Here is a 27,599-nt window from a genome sequence, read left to right on the forward strand (position 1 = left end):
TATTAGGATCTGTTGGCGGTATCATCTTAAGGGTAAGAAAGTCGTGTTAGACATACATTTACAGAGGAAAGTAAACACACGTGAAGGCAATCAATCTGGTTAAAAATGGAAGAGGGGAACAGCTCTCGCTTCCTCTTTTATTATAAAGTACATGGTCATGTGATCTCTCTTGACCTCTTCGCACCAGCAACGTCAGTGTAAGAGCACACGTAAGATCATTCACTCTCTTTTCTTATTATCAGCCAATACCCCCACTTGCTCTTACGCTGTATACAAATACATTTTAAGAACATATTTTGGATAACTTTCCCTTCACATTCCAAATACATAATACATGAACTTTTCAATCTTCAACTTCATAGCAGGTTTAGTAAAGACATCTGTAACCATGTCCGTTGTCGGGCAATATTCAATGCTTATTTTGTCATCATTAAGTGTTGACATGACAAAATGATACTTAATGTCAACATGTTTACATCTCTGTTGGCTTACTGGATTTTTCGACAAAGCGATTGCTCCTTGATTGTCCTCAAATGTTGTTACTGGCACATACTTGCACTCTCCATCCATTCAACTCAACAGCTGCACAAGGCACAAACTCTCCTGTGTTGTTGCTGCTAATGCCATATACTCTGCTTTACATGTAGATAAAGCTACCGTTTGTTGCTTCTTTGATTTCCATGAAATAATAGGCCCGTCTCTATTGAGGCTAAAGCAATAACCTGTTGTACTACGTCTATCATTTTGATCTGTTGCCCAATCTGCATCACTGTAAGCTATAAGCTGAAGTTTCCCTTCTCTTTTCTTGTAACACAGCTCTCTGTCCAATGTACTTTTAAGTATCTTAACACATGTTTGGCTAGTGTTAAATGAAATTCACTCAGTTGTGACAAATATTGTAAAAGTTTACTTACAATCCTTGTGCTTGTCATAACATATATCAAACTACCCACAAGCTCACAATATTTTCTTGGATCTGTAGATTTCCTGTCATATTCAAAGTTTGTTTTTTGTTCGGAAGGGGTACTTCTTATTTTACAATTAGACATACCAAATTTCTCAAGAATTTTTGTAATGTACCTCTTTTGGTTCATCTTCACTTCACCACTATTCTGGGTAAAGTCAATGCCTAGAAAATGTCTTAGCTTTCCCAGATCTTTCATTTTAAATTTAGCTTTGAACATTTCCTTTACATCGTTTAGTGATTCATTGTCACTAGCTGCTATAATGGACTCATTAACCCATATAATAAGGGCTGTTTTCTCATTTTTAATTTGTCTAGTGTATACACAGTGGTCTGCGGGGTTTTGGATAAAACTGTTTTCACAAAGATAATCGTGCAACATTTTGTTCCAGTTACGTCCTGATTGTTTCAATCCGTACAATGACATTCAGTTTACAAACCAATTTTTCATCATTATTTGATTTCTTTTCAAAACCTTCAGGTTGCTCCATATACACCTCACAGTCAATAGGAGCATGTAAATAGGCCGTTTGTACATCCATCTGGTGCAATTCTAAATCGTACTGAGCTGCCATCTGCATTAGGCTTCGTACAGATGTCATACTCGCAGTTGGTGCAAATGTTTCGTTATACTCTATACCAGCACCTTGACTGGAGCCTTTAGCTACATACCTAGCTTTGTAAGGCTCAGTATTATCTGCATTGTCTTTTACAGTGAAAACCCACCTACCACCCACTGCATTTTTATCCTCCTGCATTGTGGCGAGTGTAAATGTGTTGTTTTCCTTTAAAGACTTAAGTTCCTCCTTCATAGCTTTGACCCATTTTTCTGAGTTAGATGAAGTCCTGGCTTCTTTAAAGCTTTGTGGTGTGTTGCATATCAATCGGTAATAATAGTCAACATTAACTGTCACATAATCGTCGTTTTCAACTTTATACTCATAGTCCTTCAAGTATGCAGGTGGTTTTCTCTCTGTTTTAGAGTAGTGTGTATCCCACCTTTCCTCTTCTTGCCTTATTTTTGTGTCCTGACTGTTAGCTTTTGATTCTGACTTAACATGCACACTTCTGGTGTTAAGATCTTCATCCATCATTTCTGGGCCTGTCTGAATCTGGCATTTAGCTACATTCTTAGTAAGGAACTTGACTAACCTGTGTCTAAAGACCCTTGCTGTGTCAGGATAATAGACCAGCTATGATGGGCTGTTTTTAAAGTATCCGACAAAAATCCCCTTATCACATCTTGGGTCTAACTTCTTTTTATCTTGTTTGTATGCATAACATACTGATCCAAATTCTCTCATTCTTGAAAGATCAGGTTTCTTCCCTGTCATCATGAAGAATGGGGTCTGCCCCACATGCCTGTGATAACAACTGTTGCGAATAAAAGCAGCAGTCATTACTGCATATCTCCACAATTCTTTAGGTAAGTCACTCTCTATCAACATGCGCCTTGCCATTTTGAACAGTGTTCTCTAGTTTCTCTCTGCTGTCACATTCTGATGGGGTGAGTAAGGTGTGGATGTTTCGTGCCTTATAACATTTTTACTCAATAGTAACTGAAAGTCTTTCGGCATGAACTCAGTACCATTATCCGATCTGATACACTTTACCTTCCCATAAGGGGCTGAATCTGCAATAAACTTTTCAGTTGCCTTTGACTGTATCACTCTTGGCTTTAAGAAAGCAGACAAATATTACACCGAGTAGTCATTAGTAAATGCTAAAGTGTACTTAAAGCCATCTTTTGCTACTGGCTCAATTGGGCCTGCCAAATCAGTATGGACTAGTTCAAACACAACTTTTGCTCCTGCATCTGGTTCTCTGTTTCTGCTCTGTACACATTTCCCTTGCGTACAGGTTTCACAATCTAGGTTAGGTCTCTCAACTTTACCTTTAATTTTCATTCCTTTTACCACTTTTTCTAATTCTGACACTTCTTCAAAATTACAGTGACCAAGCATTGTATGCCATGCTTGAATGTCATAACAGCTCTGAGATGCATCGTAATGTATCTCACTATATTTTTCCTCATCATATGTGTCTAAATAATAGAGTCTATCACACTCAATTATGTTAAACCTGGTGCCGTTTTTATAGATGAGTTGGTCCCAGCCTTGCATAAAGTTGATCGAGGCCCCTTTGGATTTTGCTGCCTTAACAGAAAAAATGCTTTGTGGCTACGTCGGGATATACAGCTCCCGAGTTATCATCACCTTTACTTTGCACCCCTCTGTGTCTAGCAGCCATACTTCTGCATTACCTCTCTTCTGTGCGTCCACACAGGTTCTCGTTCTGTCAGCTAATTCCACAATGTGTTCCTCCGGTTGGAAAGTTGCATCAAAGCATTTAATCTTTTTCAGGTTAATTATGTGTGATGTGGTACCAGTGTCCACCATTAATCCCTTCTGTTTTAATTCACAAATTTGATGCTCATTTATTCTGAAGACAAATGTGTGATCATCCACATCAGTTGCTTGTTTCACATTGTCTTTCTTCTTTCATCTACAGTTACTGTCCCTGTGGTTAGAGTTTTTACACAAACTACACCACTGTCTCTGGCCTTTATATTCTCTCCAGCATTCTCATGCCTTATTTCCCTTTTGGCCACAGCTATAGCATATAATTTCTGCTTTTACTTTTTCCCCAAGGCCACTTGCTTTCATCACATTATCATTACTTATGTTGGCATTACATTTTTCAGTATGTTCATAGCTTCTCAACCTTGTTTTGAACTCACCAAAGCTCAACTTATTGTCGTCTTGTGTGATGTGTACTGCAAATGGTTTAAAAGTTTCAGGCAACCCTTTCAGAATCATCACAATAAATAATCCATCACTGAGCTTCTCCCCAGCATTTTTAAGTGCCGTAATGGCCATCTCAGCCCTAATAATATAGTCTGTGACACTTTCACTGATGGCCTTCTGGAAGCTTGTTAATTTAGTGCATAGGCTAATTACCCTTGTCTTCCCTTTCACGGCATAATGGTCTCTCAGGATCTGAAGCGCTTCTCTACCATCGTCTGCAGCTTCTCTCATGATGAGGGACAAACTTTTGTCATCTAAGAACTGTATTAGTTCTGCATATGCCTCCTCATTTTTCTCAGCATCATCATCACCTTCCTCCTCATGCTCGCCATCCTCTGCGTCTCGCTGCACATTTCACAAAATGGCGTCTTTCAGCCCTAGCAAACACAGGTGTCCCAGAAACTTTGCCTTCCACAACTCGTAATTCTTCTCATCTAAGTCGAAACATAGTCTATACCATCGGCTTCCTACTTTGTCTTCCTACTTCCCTCCTGGGCCCATAACCTGTTGGCAGTATCATCTTAAGGGTAAGAAAGTCGGGTTAGACATACATTTACAGAGGAAAATAAACACACGTGAAGGCAATCAATCTGATTAAAAACGGAAGAGGAGAGCAACCCTTGCTTCCTCTTTTATTATAAAGCACATGGTCATGTGACCTCTCTTGACTTCTCCACACCGATGACGTCAGTGTAAGAGCACACATATGATCATTCACTCTCTTTTATTATTATCAGCTAACAGGATCACTCCTGATATTAAGACAAGTGATGTAGACATCCTACAGAAAGGCCTCACTGAGACCAATGACTGTTGTTAAAACCATGGCCTTAAGCTTAATGCCAAAAACTGTGTTGTCATCCCCTTTGGGAAAAACTTAGTTCCCACTAATTACCACATCGATGGGAGCTCACTGAACACTGAAGATAAGAGATCTGGGGACACAGGTTGACAGCAGCCTCTCCTTCAACCACCACATTGCCACTGTGGTCAGAAAGTCCTATGTGGCACATCTCATTACCAAGTGTTTGGCATCCAGGAAGAAAGAGGACATCATCTCTATCTACTCTTCTCTCATTAGGCCAATCATTGAGCATAATGCCCCATTCTACATGTACCTCACTAGACACATGCAACAGCAGGAAAGGCCACAAAAGTACCTCACACAGAGGATCCTAAGCCTTAAACACATGTCCTACATGGACATACTCAAAAAACTCAAGCTATTCTCTGTTTTATATCGTCTACTAAGAGGCGATCTCTGCTTGACTTACAAAGCCATGTCTGACCCAGCTCTGTTAGAAATGCTACATCTAAAGAAATCCCAATCCCTCCGCACCACACACTCCAGGGACCTCAACCTCATTACCACAATCAACAGAACATGGTGGAGGGACAGGTTTATAACCCAGAGACTGCCCATGCTATGGAATAGACTTCCCATACATGTCAAGTAGAGCACCTCACTGGCCCTCTTCAAGAAAAATATTGATTAGTGAATGAAAAATAGAAAGTTCACCCCAGGGATCACTCCAGTGGCTCTACTTGATAGATCCACTGAGAACTAACATTGGGCGGCATGATCCCAGGGCACTTCTTTACATGGTTTACTTCTATAGACTAGACTTGTAAAGACTCCAGGGCCATTAGCCTCGTACACACGTATGAACCTATTACTTTGAAAAATGGACAGGCCATCTTTCCAATGTTCCATAAAGGCAGCAATACACTGAAGTGATACACTATTTCTGTATGAATAGTCTGATTCATTTTCAGAGATTTTGTAATATGCAATATTGTATAATTGCTCCAAACTTATACAGTTGTGACATATTTCAAAAGTGGCCCTATCTGTTTTTTTTTTATAAAGATTTTACATATTTTACAGTATGGCAGAAGCCTGTAGTTAATTAGATCCTAAATATCATAGCTGTTTAATGCATCCATTGAGTATTAATTTAACTAAGCTGTAATCTCAAAGATGGCAGTATAGTAAAAATTCAGACAAGCTTTTAAATTATGTAAAATCCAATTCTATTAAAAATGTATTATAACAAAATAAGAATCTCAGCCTCTGTAAACATAATCAGTTATTACTGATCATACAGTTATCTACTCAGTCCACTGGCATTTTTATCTTCCTTCACTACAGCTACTACCCACACTATTCAGTGTTAATATGCTTCCCTTCCAAATGCTTTGCTGCCTGGAAGATGCTTAATCAAGTAATGTTCTTTCCCCCTGCATAAGCATATCTTTTTCTTCCTCCATACAGTCAAGAGAATGCTTACTTGTCTTGCTAGGAAAATAAAGTAAAACAAGTAGTTTAATAAACTAAGAATCACAGCCTGTATAAAAGCATGCAGTTTTTGAAGATAGTCGGCTAGCCACTCAGTCCACTAGCTTTCTTTTCTACCTTCACTGCAGCCACTAACAACAGTATTCGGTGTTAAGATTCCCTCCTTCCCAACTGTGGCAGGGCAGTATATCTCTGCCCCAGCATTCACTGAATGCAACTTAGAGTAAATCTTGCAGGTTAGAATGCCAGTCTCTTGCTGGATTGATATTTTACGCAAAATTTGAAGACAATAGCCATTCATCTTGCCACCAGAGCTCAAATGCTTTTAGCGGCGATATTGTAGTTGAGGGCCTCACCAGTTCCTTTTGCGCAGAAGTGGGCGAGTCACAAACTGAGTGACAACCCGGTCTGCATATTACTTGGGGTTTTTGACAAACTGGCAATAGATTCTATATATTTTATTTTATTTTATTTTTTTACGTTATAGGTTGATTAAAACTTGCCGTTATACACAATATGTGCATATCAAAGTTCAGTCATGCTGCAACACCCTGTAATACTTAAAGACTTAACCCCACAACTGAGTGAAGAAAAGAAGAAGCGGTTACACTTCCATTACGATTGCGTGCAGTACTGACAGCACATAACCGTTCAAAAGTGTCAGTATGAGATTTTGGTGACTGTTTGACTATTAAAAGCACTGTGACAACGGAAGCACTTTAATTTAAATAAGAAGCTATTGCATTGTATCAAATCCATAATTTAGCAGTTGTCAGTCCTCTTAAGAAACTGAAATACCCCAAGGTCGAGAAAGTGGTTTTTTTTTTTTTTTGTTTAAATGTCAGTTCACGCCATGCCGGTAATTTACTTTCAGTTTACTGTTATATTTACTATCCTATTACAATGTCAAGTACACTTTTTTTTTTCTTCGGTTGTACATTGGGAGGGAATGCATATTCATGAATGACATATCACGGGGGTGGGTTTTGGGCGTGGCTTGCTACTGCGCATCTGGTGAGGCCCTCAACTACAGTATCGCCCTTTTAGCCTTCCCACCTGAAAGATTACAAATTCTTAAAACATGTCACCTTTTTTGTTTCAGTAGGTTATTTTTAATACTTTAAGGCTATCAGGTACAAAGTAGAGACCACATGAAATGCAGGTATACTTGCATCAAACTCGGACATACTTAGTATAACAAGGAAGCCTTAGCTTAACAACTTCCTCCATTTTGATAAGCCTATCTAGTTCAGAGACAACTCTGCCACTGAGGAATTCTCTTGCTGGGGAATTAGAGAGAAAGGAGATCTCACAGGCAGACCTGCATGATAATAAGTGGTCACCCCTGAAAATATATGCAGCTTCTAAAGCACGTTGGTCAGCTATTCACATTTGTGGCAGTACTCATGGGGTAGGTAATTTGAAAGAAGACATGGGGTGAGGGCCTGTTAGAGTATGTGTATATGTAGGAACATATATGTACATGTGTGCATGGGTAGGAATGAAGAATGTATATATATGTGTGCAATTGTGTGAGAGTGTGTGCCTGCCTGGGTGGTTTTTCAATCAGCAGGGTTAGATAAGAATAGAGAGAATCTGGATGTGTGTGTGTGTGTGTGTGTGTGTGTGTGTGTGTGTGTGTGTGTGTGTGTGTGTGTGTGTGTGTGTGTGTGTGTAAATGTACATGTGCGCTGGTGTATTACTGTGTGTGTGTTTTTATGGGAATGGGTTTGCCAATTCAATGCAAGGCCACTAGGGAGAACACTAGTGCAATAGTGAAGTCAGGTTTGTCAGCACTAGAGCATTATGCAGAGACATTCTTATGAGCCAGTAATAAATTCTTTCCCATTGTGGTCATAGCTTTTTCCTAAATCACATATTCTCACTGTCACACTAATTGATCAGCGTGTGTTGGACAGTTGGAGCAAGAGGTGAGCCTTTATTTAAATCATAGAGAAGATTTTTAAATATATGCCACGCTATGTCATTCAAAGAACTGCAAGGAAATGTCCAGGAAGAGACCGGAAACAGCTCAACAAAATCAACACGTTTCAAGCTGCTCACTTTCTGCTAGCAGGGAAAAGTCAAACAGAGCAATAAGTAGCATATATGACCCAAGAAATAGACATATAAAGAAATAGCCTCACAAACAATTTCACTACCAAATGTTCCCGTAAGTCATGACTATTTCTGACTCCTCAAGACAGCTAGAACACAAAATGAAAAAAAGGAGTTCATAAGCCAAATGACTTAAAAAGGGGTAGTAGGCAAAGAAAGACAAACTCAATATATCTCCCAACTTAATAATTAGCAATAAAGCAAAATGAATGATTGCAAATAGGACAGCTGGTATTTTCTATGATTTGGTCTTATACAACTCCAAGTTTGCTGACAAAAAGTGATTCTACTTATAAACAGAACTCTCAATGAAGAGGCAAAAGGCAAGCAATTATTAAATCAACAAGGAGCAATAGGTTCATAGGTAGGTACTAGGCTATTGGCCTAAGGGCCTACGTAAGCCTAGCCAACAAGGTTCCCTGGCTTATGCCACCCAAGAAAGTTATTTTCCTGTGCCACTGTCGAGCAGAGACACAGAAGTGATCCCCGGGTTGTATTTCCAATTTCCCATCCACTCATCAAGATTTTTCTTGAAGAGTGCTAATGAGGAACTTTGCTTGACATAGATGGGTAGCCTGTTCCAGAGTATAGGAAGTCTCTGGGACAGGAATCTATCCCTCAAGGATGTCCTGTTTATTGTGGTGACAAGGTTTAGGTCCCCAGAGCGTGTAGCTCGGAGGGATTGGGATTTCTTTAGGTGTAGCATGTCCAACAGCTCTGGGTTTGACATAGCTTTATATGTTAGGCAGAGATCACCTCAGAGTAGGAGATATGCTACGGAGTAAAGTTGGAGTTTTTTGAGGCAGTCAGTGTAGGGCATTTGTTTGAGGCCAGTAATCCTCTTTGTGAGGTACTTCTGTGGCCTTTCCAGCTGCTGCAGATGTCTTGTGAGGTACATTCCAAAAGGGGAGTTGTACTCTATAATGGGTCTAATGAGTGTCGAGTAGAGGGGAACAATGACCTCTTTTTTCCTGGATGAGAACCCTTTTATGATGAGGTGTGCCACGTAGAAGGACTTCCTAACTACTGTGGTGATGTGACTATTAAAGGAGAGACTACTGTCCAGCTGGATCCCATGGTCTCTTATCAAACATTCGATGTTAAGTAGATTGCTGCCTATGTGGTAGTTCATGGGTGAAGAATTTTTACCAAAGGAGATGACACTGCACTTTTTGGCATTGAGCTTGAGGCCATGGGTCTGATACCAGGCATCTGTCTCAGCGAGGCCCTTCTGTAGGATGTCCACATCATTTGGGGACTTGACTAGGGCTCCTAGTTTGCAGTCATCTGCAAACTTCATTAGCCAGAGGCCTTCTGTGTTAGCCTGTACTTCAGAGAACTAGATACCAAACAGGAGAGGTCCCAAGACGGAACCCTGTGGTACTCCACTTGTCACTGCTTTGAGGTCAGATTTGGAGTCTGCAACTTTTAAAGTGTGGGTTCTGTCAGTGAGCCAGTTGGCAACCCATCTTGTGATGTAGGGATTTATACCTAGTTTAGTGAGTTTAGCTATAATAATTCATTGTAACAATGCAAATAAAAATATACATTAAACAAAATGCTGCATTCTTAGTTTGTTTTATATTACATCTGTGAAAATAATGTTCATTAGATAGTGAACATTATTCTGAAACAAGGCAACTTTAACTATCCAGCTAATAGAACTGAAAATGCTGCCAGACTCTAATACTTAAAAATAGCAATTAAAATTCTAAAATATTAATATTAGCTCAAAATGATTGAAATTAGAATTACCTGCGGTATACTGCCAAGAGAGGAAGACAGCAGCAAAAAGAGAAATAACACGGACACTTGGGCAGCTTCTTTCTGATGAACTGATGCCCATGTGTTCTAAAGCAGAACTACAGTGAGTACATTGTTCCAGCCTCCAGAAGAGAACTCCACATATCCAATAATAAGCCTGCATTTAATATAGTAACCCAAGTAACTATAAGGTTAAAAGAAGTAACAGTTGATTTTCAAATATAAACCTAATAGCCTCTAACTAATGGAGTGTCCTGCCCTGTCCTCATCTTATTCAGTAGCAGTAAACACTGGGCAGAAACGGGACACACAAAATACATTTCACTAATTTGTCCACACTGTAATGTTATAGCTTCCTGTCACTTTGTCATTTATAAGACTCACTAAATACTAAAAGAGGTTACGCAGAAGTTTTTAACACATATATTTATATAAATACACATATGTATAGACACAAATATATCTGTATATGTACGTGTGTGTAGATGCATATATTTTCTTCATAGGTTCATATTTCTTTATATGTTCATACTAAGCTAACTGCCCTTGCGAGCCATTTTAAGCCTAGCCAATTATCCCTTGTGAGACTCAAACCCTGCACAGTTTGTTTGTAAGGCAAACACCTTAACCATTAGGCCACCCTCCCAACCCTGTATGTAACACACACACGCACACACGCACGCACACACACACACACACACACACACACACACACACACACACACACACACACACACACACACACACGCCAAAGAGAGAAAAGCAGCTACATTTGCCAAGGGGCTCTCCTAATTATGGGCTTACGTGTGCACATTGCTGGCACACCCAGCTGCTGAACACAAGAGAATAGCACTAGCATACTGAAGAGTGCTTCTTCTAAAAGGAATCCCTTATGAAGTAGCATAAACTGAAATCCAAACTGTGGGAAACCATGTAGAACTAAGGGTTTGGAAGCCAAAGCTCAGGAAAGACCACTACATATTGACCGGAGTAAGTCACTATCATCTATTCAAAAACTCATTAGGTAAAAGAGAAAATATTATTAAATGTGGGGAGGAGAAAGTTAGGCAAAACTCTTAGCATAGAGATGGCTTACATGGAAATAAATAGTCAATTTTTGGGAACAGATTAATTCATAAAAAAATATAAATAAATCAGCTATATCTAGTTATATCCTAACCAACCACATTTTTGTTCTTTTGTCTTTGAAGCAGAAGATTCTGAACTGATTAGGTAAGGGTGGGAGTAGTCACAGAGAGATTCCTTCCCCAAGAAAAAGAAATGTTACCAGACTGTGATAAAAGTACAGAATTAACACTTTCACTGAAATATGCAATTTGAGAAGAATCCAGCTGGAAAGATAGAGTTAGTGGCTAGTGGTTTACTGAACTCTCCTATACCTGTCAGGGGGAGAACTTATCTCTGCTGATTTGATAAGTTCCATGTAGATATCACAAACAGGCTACAAAGACAGAGATGTTTTTTTCTGAAAAACGTTAAGAATAAGGATCTCTGGTTATAGCAGGTAGCCAACTTCCAAATGACAGCATGTAGAACACATTTCTAATGTCAGTAAAAAACTTTATTTAAAATAAACTGGGAAATGACGATGCAGAAGACACAAACACTTGTTTCACCCACTAAATGGAACTGTCAGGTTCTCAGTAGTGTCCAGACACATCAATTTTCTTTTTACCACGTTAAAGACCATTGTTCTTTGTCAGGTCCAACCGTTGTTAAGGTTGACTGCAGTTCTGAAAACTCACCTGAGTAATGATGACAATGATTAAGTTATATACTGCATGCATTTGGGTTCAATATACACACACACACACACACACACACACACACACACACACACACACACACACACACACACACACACACCTCATAGACCTTCAGGTGCACAGAGTACAATAATATGAAAAAAAAAACACCCACAACCAATCCAAAGTTTTTTTTAGTTTATTAGGAAATTCAGATTAAAAGTGTATTGCTGGCCCAGGACAAAAGCACACCGCAGTTTTCCCACAAAGGTGGCCTTTTCAGTGCTATTTTAAAATTAGACAAATGGCAACAGCCTTTTAATCAAAGGCATCACTAACACAATCAAATAATTTTAAGAAAACTATATATATATATATATATATATATATATATATATATATATATATATATATATATATAGATATATTATATACTATTCAGGCTTTCTGTCTACTGAATGTTGCACAGTGACGGTTATCCCGCTCCACAAAGGGGGAGCCACCACAGACCCCAGGAACTACCGCCCCATTAGCCTGATGAGCCTGGTCTGCAAGGATATGGAATGTATCATCATGGAACTTATAAACAATGACATTGGTAAGCTCCAAACTCTGGACCCCACCCAGTTCAGTTTGTAAAAGGCAGATCATGTCTCCCAAACCTGATAGACTGCTTTAAAGTGGTCACCAAAGCCGTAGATGTGGGTAGGATGGTTCACACAGCCTATCTAGATCTCGACAAGGCTTTCGATACCATCCCCCACTCTGGAATTATAGATAAACTCACTAAACTAGGTATAAATCCCTATGTCACAAGATGGGTTGCCAACTGGCTCACTGACAGAATGCACACTGTGAAAGTAGCAGACTCAAAATCCGACTTCAGACCAGTGACAAGTGGAGTACCATAGGGTTCAGTCCTGGGTCCTCTCCTGTTTGATATCTACTTCTCTGAAGTACAGTCTAACACAGAAGGTCTTTGGCTAATGCAGTTCACAGATGACTGCAAACTAAGAGCCATAATCGAAACTCCTAATGATGTGGAAATTCTACAAAGGGCCTCACTGAGATATATGCCTGGTGTCAAAGCCATGGCCTCAAGCTCAATGCCAAAAAGTGCATTGTCATCCCTTTTGATAAAAACTATGTACCCATGAACTACCACAAAGGTGGTAGTCTACTTAACATTGAAAGTGTGATAAAAGACCTTGGGACACAGGTGGACAGTAGTCTCTCCTTTGATAATCACATTGCCATAGTAGTCAGGAAATCCTTCTACATGGCACATCTCATCACAAAAGGTTTCTCATCCAGGAAAAAAGAGGTCATTGTTCCCCTCTACTTATCACTCATTAGACCCATTATAGAGTACAACGCCCCTTTTGGTATGTTCCTCACAAGACATCTACAACAACTGGAAAAGCTGCAGAAATACCTCACAAAGAGGATTACCAGCCTCAAACAGATGCCCTATACAGACCATCTCAAAAAATTCCAGTTTTACTCCGTCGCATATCACCTACTCATAGGCAATCTCTGCCTAACATACAAATCTATGTCAAACCCAGAGCTGTTGGACATGCTCTACTTAAACAAATCCCAATCCCTCCGAGCTACATGGTCTAGGGACCTACACCTTGTCACCACAATAAACAGAACATGCTGGAGGGATAGATTCCTGTCCCAGAGATTTCCCATACTCTTCAACAAACTGCCTATCTATATTAAACAAAGGTCTTCATTAACACTCTTCAAGAAAAATCTTGATGATTGGATGGGAGATAGGAAAGTCACCCCAGGGATCACTTCTGTGGCTTTGCTTGACAGGCGCACAGGAAAATAATTTTCTTGGGTAATGAAAGCCAGGGTACCTTTTTGGCTAGGCTTATATAGGCCCTAGGGCCAATAGCCTAGTACCTACCTATAATCCTATGAACTTATATATCTATCTATATATATATATATATATATATATATATATATATATATATATATATATATATATATATACATACATATACATATATCACATGATCGTCATCAAGAAAACTAGCAGTGTGATTTTTTAGATATACAGTGCATTGCATATAGAAGGCTGATCTAGGGTGTGGGCAATGAACCTGCACACCTTTACATGCATGGTAAATGTGCAAATACAAAACAACTACACTAACCTGTATATCCTATACATGCATGATAAATGTTGTGGATTGTTGCTAATGAATCATATCAGCTCAGAGACAAAAATAAGAAGAAATATTTCTGAGCAAGAACCTTACTTAAAAAAATGAAGGTTATAATTTAAAAAAGTCTAATGCATAATATGAATGATATTGCATGACAAAAATGGTGGTGGATTCGTCCACCTTTGGGAGAATATTTCCACTTTGGCCTGTTACCTTCATGGGTAAGTACATCATCACTTCATATGGCTACTAATTATTCCTATGTACTGTAGTCATCATGCTAAATCCCCCTTATAGGTTCAAAGGTAAGTACTAGGCTAGTTGGCCTCACAGGCTGTTTTAAGCCAAGTCAGTTTCCCTTTTGTTGTTTGAATTAACCTATCCCATTTGGTGTTGGATTGCCCTTGCTCATCCAATGGCCGATAATTATCTATTAACCTTAACAGGAATAACTAGGAAAATACCATAGATAATTTGAGGGGAGATCTGCATAGGACACAGCATTTAGGAGCTGCCTCTTATTCTTACATCAGGGTAGAGTAATGGGTACTGAGAAACTGGAGAACAGCAACCTATCAGATGTGCTTATTTCTAGAAGCTGCATCTTATCATGTCAGGGCAGAGTAATTGGTATGGGGGGATTGGAGAACAACAGCCAATCAGATGTGATTATTTGAATGCAACATGGTGAAGCTTCATTTCTATAAATGGTTTCCAGTTAGGAAAACATGTAATGACAACACAGGAAATTGAAAGGGCTTGATTTACACAGGGTGTTCATTGCTACTGTAATTGTCAACAGGTATATAGGGACTGGAGAGAAGCAAGATGATGTCTCTGTGGGTGCTGCAGGTAGACAGGTCCCATAAATACATCTTGTTCATAGGGTCATGGATTCATAATAAGCTTACTGCCAAGCAGACCACCATGAAGCTCAACCAACTTATCCAATACTGGTGGGAGACTTAAAGTCCCCATTTCGAAAACTTTCTCCATATGTCCTTGGTGAAATTTGCAATCACTCATCCAGTCATTCAGATTGGTTTTAAAGTTTGCTTGGGAGATAGGTAAGAATGGCGTATTCAAGAAATAGGGGATATATCGTGTTAGGTATCTGTAATGCCATCTGGTGTTGTTGATGTTATAGTGTATGTTTAGGTCTCTAGAATTTGTGTTTGCTTTTCCACTTATTCTTAGATGAAGGAGTTCAAAACATGCTGGGTTGTTCATAGCACAGAAAGATAAGCAGATATCACTCCCCAGGAGTCTGTATGACACTGGATGCAGGGACAGATATTTAGTCCTACAGAGTAGCTAAGGGTACTGGGACCTGATATCTTTTTGGTAAGGAAACATTGACATCTCTTAATGTTGGCTCAGGTGCTTGGTGAGGTGCATGCAAAAAGGGTCAGTACATGTAATGATGGGCCTAATAAGTCACTGCATTAGTGTGTACACTCAAGAGAAAACCAGTTTTAAAATTAACTAATTTGATGATACAATAATAGAAATAGTTCTATACACTAAACTATTAGGGATGTTAATAGACAACAATCTTAAGTTTATTCTTCATATTCAACACACAATTAAAAAAGAAACTCACCAGAAATTAGGAATGTTACAGCGAGCAAAACACTTTTTTTACTAACACCAGTAAAAAACAGTCCTGATTAATAAGTTAATAAATTACTACTAGGCTAACTGTCCTTGTGGATTATTCCAAGCCCAACCAATTACCTCATGAGAGACTCAAACCCTGCACCTTGTGCCTATAAGGTGAACACCTTAACCATTATGCCAAGTTCCTACCCTTTCTTATTACTCTTATATCTGGAACCAGTCTTCACTAATCTTCAAGCTATATGAAGAAATAAATTAGAACAATGTTACAATAAAGTTGCAAACTCTACTTGTAAAAAAAAACTATAGAACCTACCTGTGCTCTGCCCTACCCCACCATCTTACATACACTCAACTGTATGTGCATAATATATAAACCTTCAAATGCCAAGCACTAAGCAACATTCTCCATAACTACTATCCTAACAGAACCTCTACTTTCATATGATAAAAAATTATCTCTACCTATAAACCTGAGAGAGCTGAAGGAAATGCCCTGCACTCTAGCTGTGTTGTCAGAAGCTGGAAATCAGTCGCACTTGCCTTGAGATCCTTTCTTAACTCCAAACACTTAAATCTACATTAAAAGAATTCTAGCTGAATCCTGGCTTTGTTCTTGTTCTACACCTGGATCAGCGCTTTCTATACTCTTTTCCAGCTTCACCAGCTAACTCCATAAACAAAAACTCTAAGCCCTACTTAACATAATGTAGACATATTTTTGCATTCCCTTTTGTACATACAATAAATATTTACCCCATTTTATATTCCTAATCTCCAATGGAGCACCATCATTTAAAAAATATATATATATATATCTATATAGGTCCACTTTGTAATTTCGAAATACTGAAACCTCGAAATTCAGTATTTCGAAACCACAAAGCCGAAAACCCAACCACAGCTCACAACTTCGAAAACACATAACCGCGAAATTCAAAATCCTGTAATTATGCTACACATACGGTACACACATAAACATACACACAAATCCCCCTGACAACCAAACAAACTCATCTTAACTACATATAAGCAGGGGGCAAGTCCCCCTGCACCCCCCCATGTGGGGGGCTGCACCCCCCACACCCCACCTACTTATATATTCTAATTCTGAGATCGCACAAACAGAAACACAAACGGAATTCACACACACACATCTTACAGTCCCTCAAACACACACATAAGAGTCACAACACACACTTACACACACTAAACCCCTAATCAACATACTTACACACACAAACTTACCAAAATTAAACCCAAACATCCACACACCATACCACCAGAAGCAGAAATTCAAAATATCCATGCTTCTGTATTTTGAATTTTGCGCTTCTGCCGGTTTAGAAAATGTGAGTCTGCGGCTTTGTAGGTTCGAAATACTGAATTTCAAGATTTCAGTATTTTGAAATTACAAAGTGGACCCATATATATATATATATATATATATATATATATATATATATATATATGTGTGTGTGTATATGTGTATCTATATCTAATCTATATATAGATATATATATATATATATATATATATATATATATATATATATATATATATATACATATATATACTAGGACCCCCTTCTTTTCTTCATCTTTATCAATGACCTTCATTCAGTCATCCCAGATGCTACCTGCATTCAATATGCAGATGACTCCACCTTGATTTGTTCTGACACCTCACCAGCTATTTTATTCACATTAACCCAAAATACCTTTTTCTTCTTCTTCTTTCAGCCTTTTCCCAGTTAGGGGTCGCCACAGTGGATCACCTATCCGCTCATGATTGGCAGTGGAGTTTTACAGTGTCGAGTTGCTAGCCCAGTGCCCAACCTTCCACAGAAGGCACACATACACATGCACTCACACCTAGGGCCAATTTAGAGTGTCCAATCCACCTACAGCATGTCTTTGGGATGTGGGAGGAAACCGGAGCACCTGGAGGAAACCCATGTGACCACAGGGAGGACATGCAGACTCCGCACAGAAGGCACTCCAGCCAAGGATCGATCCAGAGAACCTCTTGCTGTGAGGCAGCAATGCTAACCACTTCACCACCATGGCTGCCCCTAAAATATCTTCAATACAGTGGAAAAATGGCTCTCCAATAAACATCTAATCATAAACCCCACCAAAACTAAGCTGCCTTTCTTCTCTCCCACATGCAGTATGCCCTGCCAACCTTCAACATAACCATTAACAATGGCACTATCATCTCCCCAGAAGCCCATACTAAACTACTGGGTGTCATAGTTGAGAACAACCTAAAGTTTGATGTGCATATCAATCAAACTATCAAAACTATTAATAAAAAACTTGTCTCTCTTTACAGAATCAAACCTTTCCTTACCCCACTTGCTAGAACTGCAATTGCCCGTTCCCATCTACTATCAACTCTTATCTACGCCTCACCTCTATTCTCCAACTTAAACAAAACAGATCTTAATAAACTATCATCCTGCTATAACCACATTGCCAGATTTGCTACTGGCACAGCCTTCCGGACACACCACTGTCACAACCTAAATCGCCTAGGATGGCTTGAACTGCCTAGCCTACTGCAGTTTAACCAGCTAATAGTGGCACATAAAGTCCTTTACCAACCAGAAAATACACCTACACTAAAAAATATTATTATCAGCCCCTACACCAGCACCCGGTCACTGCGATCCTCCACTAGACTCCTAGTTCAAACATGCAAATCCAACTACTCATCTGGCAAAAAAAAAAAAAAAAAAAAAAAAAAATCACATCTATGTATTATCGTTATTTTACTCTGCACTGTATTGCTTTATTATGCTTGCTCATTCTGCACATTTTATGTAAATGTATTTCCTGAGTGTATGAATCTTACTCTTGTATTATACCATTAACTTTATGTAACCATGTTTCATTGTATTGCTTGTGGAGCTTTTCTCCCTGGACCTCCACTGAAAATGGGCACTTCTTGGCCCAGTGGACTTCCCTGGTAATCAAACTGAAATAAATAAATAAATAAATAGAATAAACTCTCTGTTTGCTAACTCTGTTAGAAAAACATGGAACAGACTCCCAGCTGACTTGACCCTTGAACCATCACTAACTCAATTCAAAAACAAACTCAAGAAATACTTCAAAACTCATTGGTTATGCCCTTGCACTAACCCCGACTAGTGACCTTTCACTTAGGTGCCTTACCTTCAACTACTTCTAACTTTTTTCTACGACACCACTTCAGTTAGGGTCAGTTGTATAACTGCTGCTCAATGTGTCTTAAACCTGAATGTAATGTTATGTATATATAACTTTGAAAATAATATGTTTTGTAAAGTGTTTTATAATAAATTAGTACTATATGTGCTAAATGCTGGTATTGCCTATGACTGTAATCTGCTTGAATCTAGCATTTACTAAATGTTCAATGTGTATTATTATCTTGGAGCTTTTTTCCCCGGGCCTCTGCTGAAAATGGACATATATCCAGGAAGACTATCCCGGTCAACAAATGTAAAATAAAATAAATAAATAAATATAAATATATATATATATATATATATATATATATATATATATATATATACACATACATAGTTTCTACTCATACCAACCATTCCCGAGTTTATTTAATTTATCCTTCTTCCTTATTACTTCCTTGTCAACACTCTTCTATTGGTGTTCTCTGTTACATCTTCTATAACCTCCTATCCACATAACATAATCTTCTGTTTTTTCCATATTTTCATTTTCTCCTCCTTTCCCACAGTTTCAGACATGTTATTCAATATAACAAACGTGTTTTGCTAGTCTTAATATTATAATGCCTTTGTCAGTTAACCATTCTCTTTATTTTTCCCTTCTATCAGCCATGTTATATTGTTTGTATGTCTTTGCCAGTAAATCACTGTCTTCAATTTCCTATAACAACTATAGTAAATTGATTGTATTGATTTTTCAATTTACATAATACTTATGTGTGCAATTGTCTTAATATTGTCTTTACTGGAGCGTTTCTCCCTGGCCATCCACTGAAAATGGGCACCATTGCATAGCTGGACTTTCTAGGTCAATAAATAAATAAAGAGATAAGTGGATGGGAATATATGTAAAGGTAGATAAGCATATGAAAATGGGATGCATGCTTCCCTCTGTGACATAAATTTTGTAGATGGAATGTATTGGTTAGGAAGTGCTCTGTTATTATGTATTATGTTATTTGACAAACGCAGTTTTACAACTAATGTTTATTAAAATCCAAAAATTAAACCTGTTGTTATTATTGTAAGAGGTTGGAAAAAATGGCAGTACTCTGTCAGTAGTGTATTTCCTAGGTTAACTTAATCATGATTTTGTTTATAGTGACAATGGCATTCCAATAAATCTCCACTTTGCTGTAAAAACAATGTACTATTTAGGTATGAAATCAGACATAGAAATTTTGTGTTACCGTTAAGATTTCTAATATTCGAAATCTTGCACCTTGTTGGAATAACAGACATGCCCTTTTAAAATAAAAAAAAAATGCAAATGAATGTGTGAGATAATGCTGACATTTTTAATGATCTGCTAACTACTTACAGACGCTTGACTTCATTATACCGCTCGATGAGGAAGGTAGAGCTGGGGCAGACATGGAAAACACTGAAAGGCAGTCATCATCTTGTGAACAGCCTGCCTGTATGGCACGGAGGTAGCTGTGACTGCGCATCCGAAAGCAGCCAGGAAGATCAAGGGCATCCACAGCTTGTGATTCCACTTCCCCAAAAACGGACTCGCATGCTGTCTCAAAGTGACGGCGGGTGAGCTGGTCCCTTAGCTGTAATCAGAACACAAAGCAAGTTTTCAGTTCCTGTATCCACACTTTTATTTGGGACTTATTTACATGATATAAATTCAATCTCCTTACACTAGTTAAAAAGGCAGAAGCACATTTTAAACAAACAGAATGTTAGGAAATAACTACATTCAGTATCAGCACTGTATATATACATATACACACACACACACACACACACACACACACACACACACACACACACACACACACACACACATATATATATATATATACAAATATATATGTAATACACACACACACACACACACACACACACACACACACACACACACACACACACACACATATATATATATATATATATATATATATATATATATATATATAGTTGCACTGTTGCCATCAATATATTTAGTAAGTTAGGTAATTCAAAAAGGAAAAAAGCAACATCACATAGTAGTTTTTTGGACAAATATTTCATCGGACATCACACTATTTTGAATCATAGTCTGACAGTGATAATAACAAGTTTAAAAACAGATCATGACAAATATTGTAAGGGTCAATGGATAATGATGCATTCATCACAACATGGTTAGCTTGTTGACAGCAACTAAGCACAGTAAAGCAATTTATCAGTCAGATTTCATTTGCTTTTACGAAAAAAACACAGTGAAATAAAGCAGCATATATGCATGTTTATAAGTAACTAAACAATATTGATTATAAAGAATGTTTACAAAGCCAAAGAGCTAAATAAAAGAAACAGTAAAAAAGTCACTGTGCGAGTCACTAGAGGCATTATGGAAAAGGAATATTAAAGCTCCACCAAAAAACAGTCACTGGTGGGGCACTTCCGTAGCCACTAAGGTAGTAAATACCAAAAGGTAGGTTGTTGACATGAAAGGAGGAAAGACCAAAGGTTTGCAGCCTAGCCCCAGCATTTACTACTACTCCTTGAGCAAATGATCAAACGTTCTAAGAAAAGGGGGGGGGGACTGATACCTTTAGACAGATATGATCTAGTTCCTGTATGGCTTTATGTGTTAGCAGCTGAGCTTTGTAGATAGTATTTTAATTAACAGGAAACTGGTGCACATCAAAGAACACAAGTGAAACATGAGACTAGTAAAATTCTGCTCCAGCTGTAACTAGCCAGGTTCATAGCTGACAAGCCCCAGGTAATAAGAGTTGCAGTCATTAAGGCAAGACATTACCAGTGCGTGGACTAAATCAGCTAAGTCCACTGAAGGTATGAAATGCATAACTTAGATGGCACTCTTCACATGGTAATAGCAGTATCTGATCATAGCTGGTAATTCTCAACCTGTTGTCAAGCATGACATCAGGAATCCATGCCATTCCATGAGTTAGACTCCTCCATTGTATTATATCCTACCAAAAAAGATGTGTAACTGAAGGACTGGTGCACTGGAGACCATGAGTGGGGCAAATCCACATTCTTGTCAGCACACTTCTCAACTTCTTTGCACAAGAATTTTGAACAAAGCCAAAAATAATGGGGCAACAAAGGCCCAAATTCGGGGACAGATTTTAAGTATTACTCTTGTAAAGTTAGAAAGTTGTTAGAATAATAAATGTTGCATTTGCTTGCATTTCCCGGAGGATGTGAAGTATGAAATTCATATACCTGCTAATATTTAATAACTTCAGTAGCTAAATGATTTTGCTGAAAAAACACATTTTTTTGAGGAATAGCCCAAAAATATGATGCAAAAAATCTGGACATTCTGCAACATTCTTGACAATCGAGAGGTATGCTTGTCAGGGCTGAGTATTAATTCACTGCTGTTCCGCATGTTAAGGATGTGTTTAGGAGGATTTTGGCCTCCCCCCTCACACCACCTTAATAATGTATGCTAACCTTAGTCTTGCCTTGTTCCTCACACCAATCCTATGCCTTACCATAGAAAAGCCCTTTTTCTAACACTGCCACTACATAAGACACTCACACACACACACACACACACACACACACACACACACACACACACACACACACACACACACACACACACACACACACTACAAACAAAAGTACACATGTACCACATTAAATCTATCCTCTACCTTTACCCTTACTCTACCCATAACCTGCAAACACACAGTAGTGTATCACAGGCATGTGTCTTTTGAATATTACACTATTTCCTTGATGAATACTGCAGCATGTGGTGAAGCAAATGTGGCTGCCAATGATTGCAGAGGAGATAAAATATACAGGTGTTCTGTGAAATACCCTAGTTGCTTGTGGTACTATGGGCCATCATTTGTACATGCAGCATTATCAAAGGCCTACAGATCCACATGGACAGTGACACATTATCCATAAGAGTTTCCTCTCCATAAACTCCAACGTGGTATGCAATTCACAGAGTATTATATATACAATGTGGTATGCAATTCACAGAGTATTATATATATATAATGTGGTATGCAATTCACAGGGTATTATAAACAATGTGGTATGCAATTCACAGGGTATTATAAACAATGTGGTATGCAATTCACAGAGTATTATATATACAATGTGGTATGCAATTCACAGGGTATTATAAACAATGTGGTATGCAATTCACAGGGTATTATATACACAATGTGGTATGCAATTCACAGAGGATTATATAGAATGTGGTATGCAATTCAGAGAGTATCTCTCTCTCTCTCTCTCTCTCTATATATATATATATATATATGTGTGTGTATATATATATATATATATATATATATATATGTATATATATATATATATATATATATATATATATATATATACACACACACACACACACACACACACACACACACACACAATGTGGTATACAATTCACAGAATATTATATATACAATGTGGTATGCAATTCACAGAATATTATATATGCAATGTGGTATGCAATTCAAAGAGTATTATTTATACAATGTGGTATGCAATTCACAAAGTATTATATATACAATGTGGTATGCAATTCACAGAGTATTATATACAATGTGGTATGCAATTCACAGAGTATTAAATACAATGTGGTATGCAATTCACAGGGTATGACATATGCAATGTGGCATGCAATTTACAGGGTATTATATACAATGTGTCTGTGCATCCTCCAGGCAGTTCCTATGATTCAACCATCTGGTACATGTCTAACCTACACCAGTGATTTGTGCAGGATGACTTCCCACAAGGACATCTTATTGTCAATGCCAGATATGTCCTGAAGCCATGGCACAGAGATTTGTGATCTTGTGACCTCTCCATAAAACAAATTGAGTTTATGAAAACCTTCAAAGTCACCCTAAAAAAATTACTGCCTTAATAATCACATCTGTCCTTGTGATCAAAACTTCATACCATCATAAACCAACACCAAAGAGTTCACTCACTAGAATATCCTTTTTTTTTAGATCAGCTGTAATACTAGTATATCAACTGTACTTCTGTGACTTTCTCTTAAATAAAGTATACTAATCAATATTTAATCCTTAAGAAACTTCCACAAGGCAAAAGTATAATTGCCTTCATATTGTACAGAATATACTGTGTCAAGGTTTTTATAGTGAAATTTCCTCAACAAGTTATCCATTTATATACTGTACAAGTTCTACTGCCTTTTATTCTGACTGCACAATGACATTGTACTCTACATATTTTTATTGCTAAGAAATGCTATTTGTATAGTTTCTTATTAATGTAAATCTTATCCTGTTGTATAATAATTTTTGTTTAGTTGTTTGCTGTAGTAATTTTTCATTTGTTACTGAAGCTTTTCTCCATGGGCATCCGCTGAAAATGTGTTATTCTGATCCAGTGGACTTTCCCAGTCAACAAATGTCAAACAATAAATAAATAATTTGGATTTAAAACGTTTACAGCAAAAGTACTTGACAGCCATTTGATGAAGAAAACAGCTATTTGAATGAGAAAATAAAACACTCTCAGATTGAGAACAGACTTAGCATTAACAACAGTAAACTTTTCTTCCTTTGACACTCATATTTATTAAAAATGCATCTGTCAATCCATTAAAATAAAACAGTTGTGCTGGGATTCATAGTCAAATAGCGTATAAGGAAACACTAATTAGCAGCTATCTAAAGGAGTAGGAATTCCAAACAAATCTGTAATGCATTTGCTGACAACTTGGGACAGCCAACTGGACACAAGTTTCCCTTTTCAGGGGCAACCCTGGAGCACTGCCTGGTAAAGTGACTAATAAGACTCACACACTAGACAAACAAAGGCTGACAGAATTAAAACCTGCACTACAGGAAACAACTCATTAGCAGCTCATGGTCTTACTCATAGGTTCATAGGTAAGTGCAAGGCTAGCTACCTTTTTAAGCCAAGTCAGTTTCCCTTTTTGTGCTCGAAATAACCTATCCCAGTTGGTTATAGAGTGACCTTACCCATCCCATGGTCGATAATTATATATTACCCCTATTGAAAATAACTGGGATAATTTGAGTGGACCCATGCATGGAATAATGCATTTGGGAAATACCTCTGTCCATCAGTAGCACAGGAGGCAGTCCCAGGTTAATGTTTCTATTTTCCATCCATAGATCTAAGTTGTACTTGAATATGGACAGAGATGAACTTTGTTTTATGTGGATGGGGAGTCTGTACCACAGCACCAGTATCTTCTGCGGAATATATCTGTCCTTCCAAACCATTCTGCTGATGTCACAGTGGAGATTTATATCCCTAGTCTTAGTATTTCTGATGCCATTTCATGTTCTTAAGTGCTGTAAATCTATCAGTATTGGGTCAGAGGATGCCATGTATGCCAGACACAGATCACCTCTTAACAGTCTGTAGGATACTAAGCATAGTAACATGGCTTTGAATTGGTCCATGTAGGTCATTTTATTTACGTCTTGAATCCATTTAGTAAGGTATATCTGTTGGTGTTCCACTTGTTGCATTTGTCTGGACAGATACATGCCAAAGGGGGCATTGCATTCAAAGACTGGCCTAATGAGGGCTGAGTAAAGCGGGACAATGATATCCTAGATTTAGACACTGTCACTTTATTTCTAAACTGTGCAATACAGAAGGACTTTCTTACAACAATAGACCCATAATAGGTAATATTTAGGTCACTACCCACAAAAGTTCCCAAATCCCGAATAACTAGGTTAACTCTTAGGGGTGTATTGTCAATGTGGTATTTCTCTGGGATAGATGACTTCTCAAAGGATGTTGTAATGCATTTTTTGGCATTTAGTTTCAATACATGGTTTTGGCACAAGTTATTTATTTGAGAAAAAACTTCCTGTATGATGGCTAAGTCATTTGGGGATTCAATGACTGCTCCTAGCTTGCAGTCATCTCCAAACCTAGTCAGCCAGAGCCCATTGTTATTGTTTTTATTCAGAAAAGTAGATGCCAAGCAGGAAAGGTCCTGGCACAGGACCCTGGGGGACTCCACTGGTGACTGGTCTCTTTGTGGAGGTAATTCCCCTATTTTGATTATCTGCATCTTATCTGTGTGCAAGTTGGCAATCCAGTGGGTGACATAGGGGTTTATTTGTTTTTCTACTATGCCTGAGTGGGGAATTGTGTCAAAATACTTGGCCAGGTCCAGGTATGTGGTCTGTATAATTTCACATTCTTTCATTGCTTTGGTGATCTTTTAAAAAAAATCAACCAGACTGAGTTAGCATGACATGCCATTAACAAATCCAAACTGAGACCAGTCCAATGTTTGGAGGTTCTATATGTTCTGATTTATTAAGTCCATGATAAGTCTTTTCATGGCTTTGCATATGAGGCTGGTCAGACTTATGGGTTTGTAATTGCCTAGGTCTATGGAAGGTCCTCCCTTATGCAGGGCATGACTGTAGCTGTTTTCCATTTGCTAGAAAAAAAAAAACTTGTATGGAGGCTAAGGTTGAACAGTGTTGTTAGGGGTTTGGCTAAATCATGGTTTATGCTACTTAAGAGGCATTCAGAGATATTGTTAGGACCCATCAGTGTAATATTTTTAGCTTTTGATAGCGCTTTTAGGACTTGGGCTTGTGTGATAGCTGGAAGTGAGCCAGTTTCAGGTACATCTTGAGGGACAGATGGACAGAAAAGGGGTAAAGTTAGAGCTAAATTTGTCAGCCAGTAAGGTCATTATATCTACACCCTCAATATAGATAACATTGTTTACAATCAGCTCAGAGCATTGCTGCACTGTATTTTTGAGATTACAAACATAAGTAAAAAATGCCTTGTGATCTTCTTTGGCTTTGGTGGCTATTTTAGCCTTAAATTTAGCTCTGATGGATTTTATTAAGCTCCTGAGTTGTTTGTTCACTTCCGTGACAAGGGCTCTAACATTCTAGGAATTAATCTTCTTACTTTGGTCAAAATTATTTTCCTTTTATTACAAAGCTTGTTGATATTATGGTTCCACCATGTGGGTTTGTTTCTGAGATTTGCCTTGCACTTGTTCCTATGGGGTACAGCTGCAACTATGTACATACTGTTATACTGCAATGTACATGCTGTTAAAATGCTGTGGTGTACATTTCTGCATATTCAGTGGAATTAACTGTATTAAGTGCTAGACAATCTGTTGTAGTCCAGATTAATGCATTTCACACCCTCATACCTTCAAAAAGCAAGTTAAATAAAACATGAATTCATAGTTAATATTTTGACTTCGAGCTGTCTTGTTTACTCGTCCAAATAATAAGCAAAATGTCAAAAGTCAACATAATGATGAGACCAAAGATCTGACCCAAAGAACGAGGCTCGTATGACAATGCTCCTGTTTCCTACAATCAGTTCCTTTCTTTAAACATAACTATTGTGGGATGCTGAGCTAGAATTTACACAGACATGCACACAAAGACACACACATGCACACACATGTGACCATCAATTACAGCAATTGTATGATTGTATGCATTGAGATGTTTGCTTGTGATAAATTAAATGTGTAAATACATAAATAATGACATACAGTGTAATCCACTGTACCTCCATGCCCTCCAGACCTCTTAGCTCATGAATCAGAGTGAATGACTCAAAAATTCCTATACCTAGAAAGCTGTTAGAATAACAAGTTTGAATTAGCATCCATTTCTGAAGGACATAAAGAATGAAACTCAAATGCCTGTCATTATTTACTGACTGCATTCTACAGCAAATTGCTAGAAAGCCACAAATTGTACAAGGAACAGACCAACATATTTTTCAACTTCTACACTCAGGAATTGTGGACAAGGCCAACAAATATTGAGGGGACAAAGGCCCCAAAAGAAGACATATTTTAAATATCATCT

At 38.1% G+C, this 27,599-nt stretch overlaps 1 protein-coding gene across 1 annotated transcript in view; it reads right to left on the reverse strand.

Annotated features, from left to right (window-relative positions):
* DLGAP3 (DLG associated protein 3) overlaps positions 1-27,599 on the reverse strand; it is a 2,055,905-nt gene that overhangs the window by 1,138,727 nt on the left and 889,579 nt on the right. Inside the window, exon 4 of the mRNA XM_044059263.1 lies at positions 20,084-20,321. Coding sequence (XP_043915198.1) covers positions 20,084-20,321 — 238 coding nt within the window. The remainder of the gene's footprint in view (positions 1-20,083; positions 20,322-27,599) is intronic.

Source organism: Protopterus annectens, chromosome 1.part2, assembly GCF_019279795.1.
Source record: "Protopterus annectens isolate FY-2018-M chromosome 1.part2, PAN1.0, whole genome shotgun sequence".
NCBI lineage: Eukaryota > Metazoa > Chordata > Ceratodontiformes > Protopteridae > Protopterus > Protopterus annectens.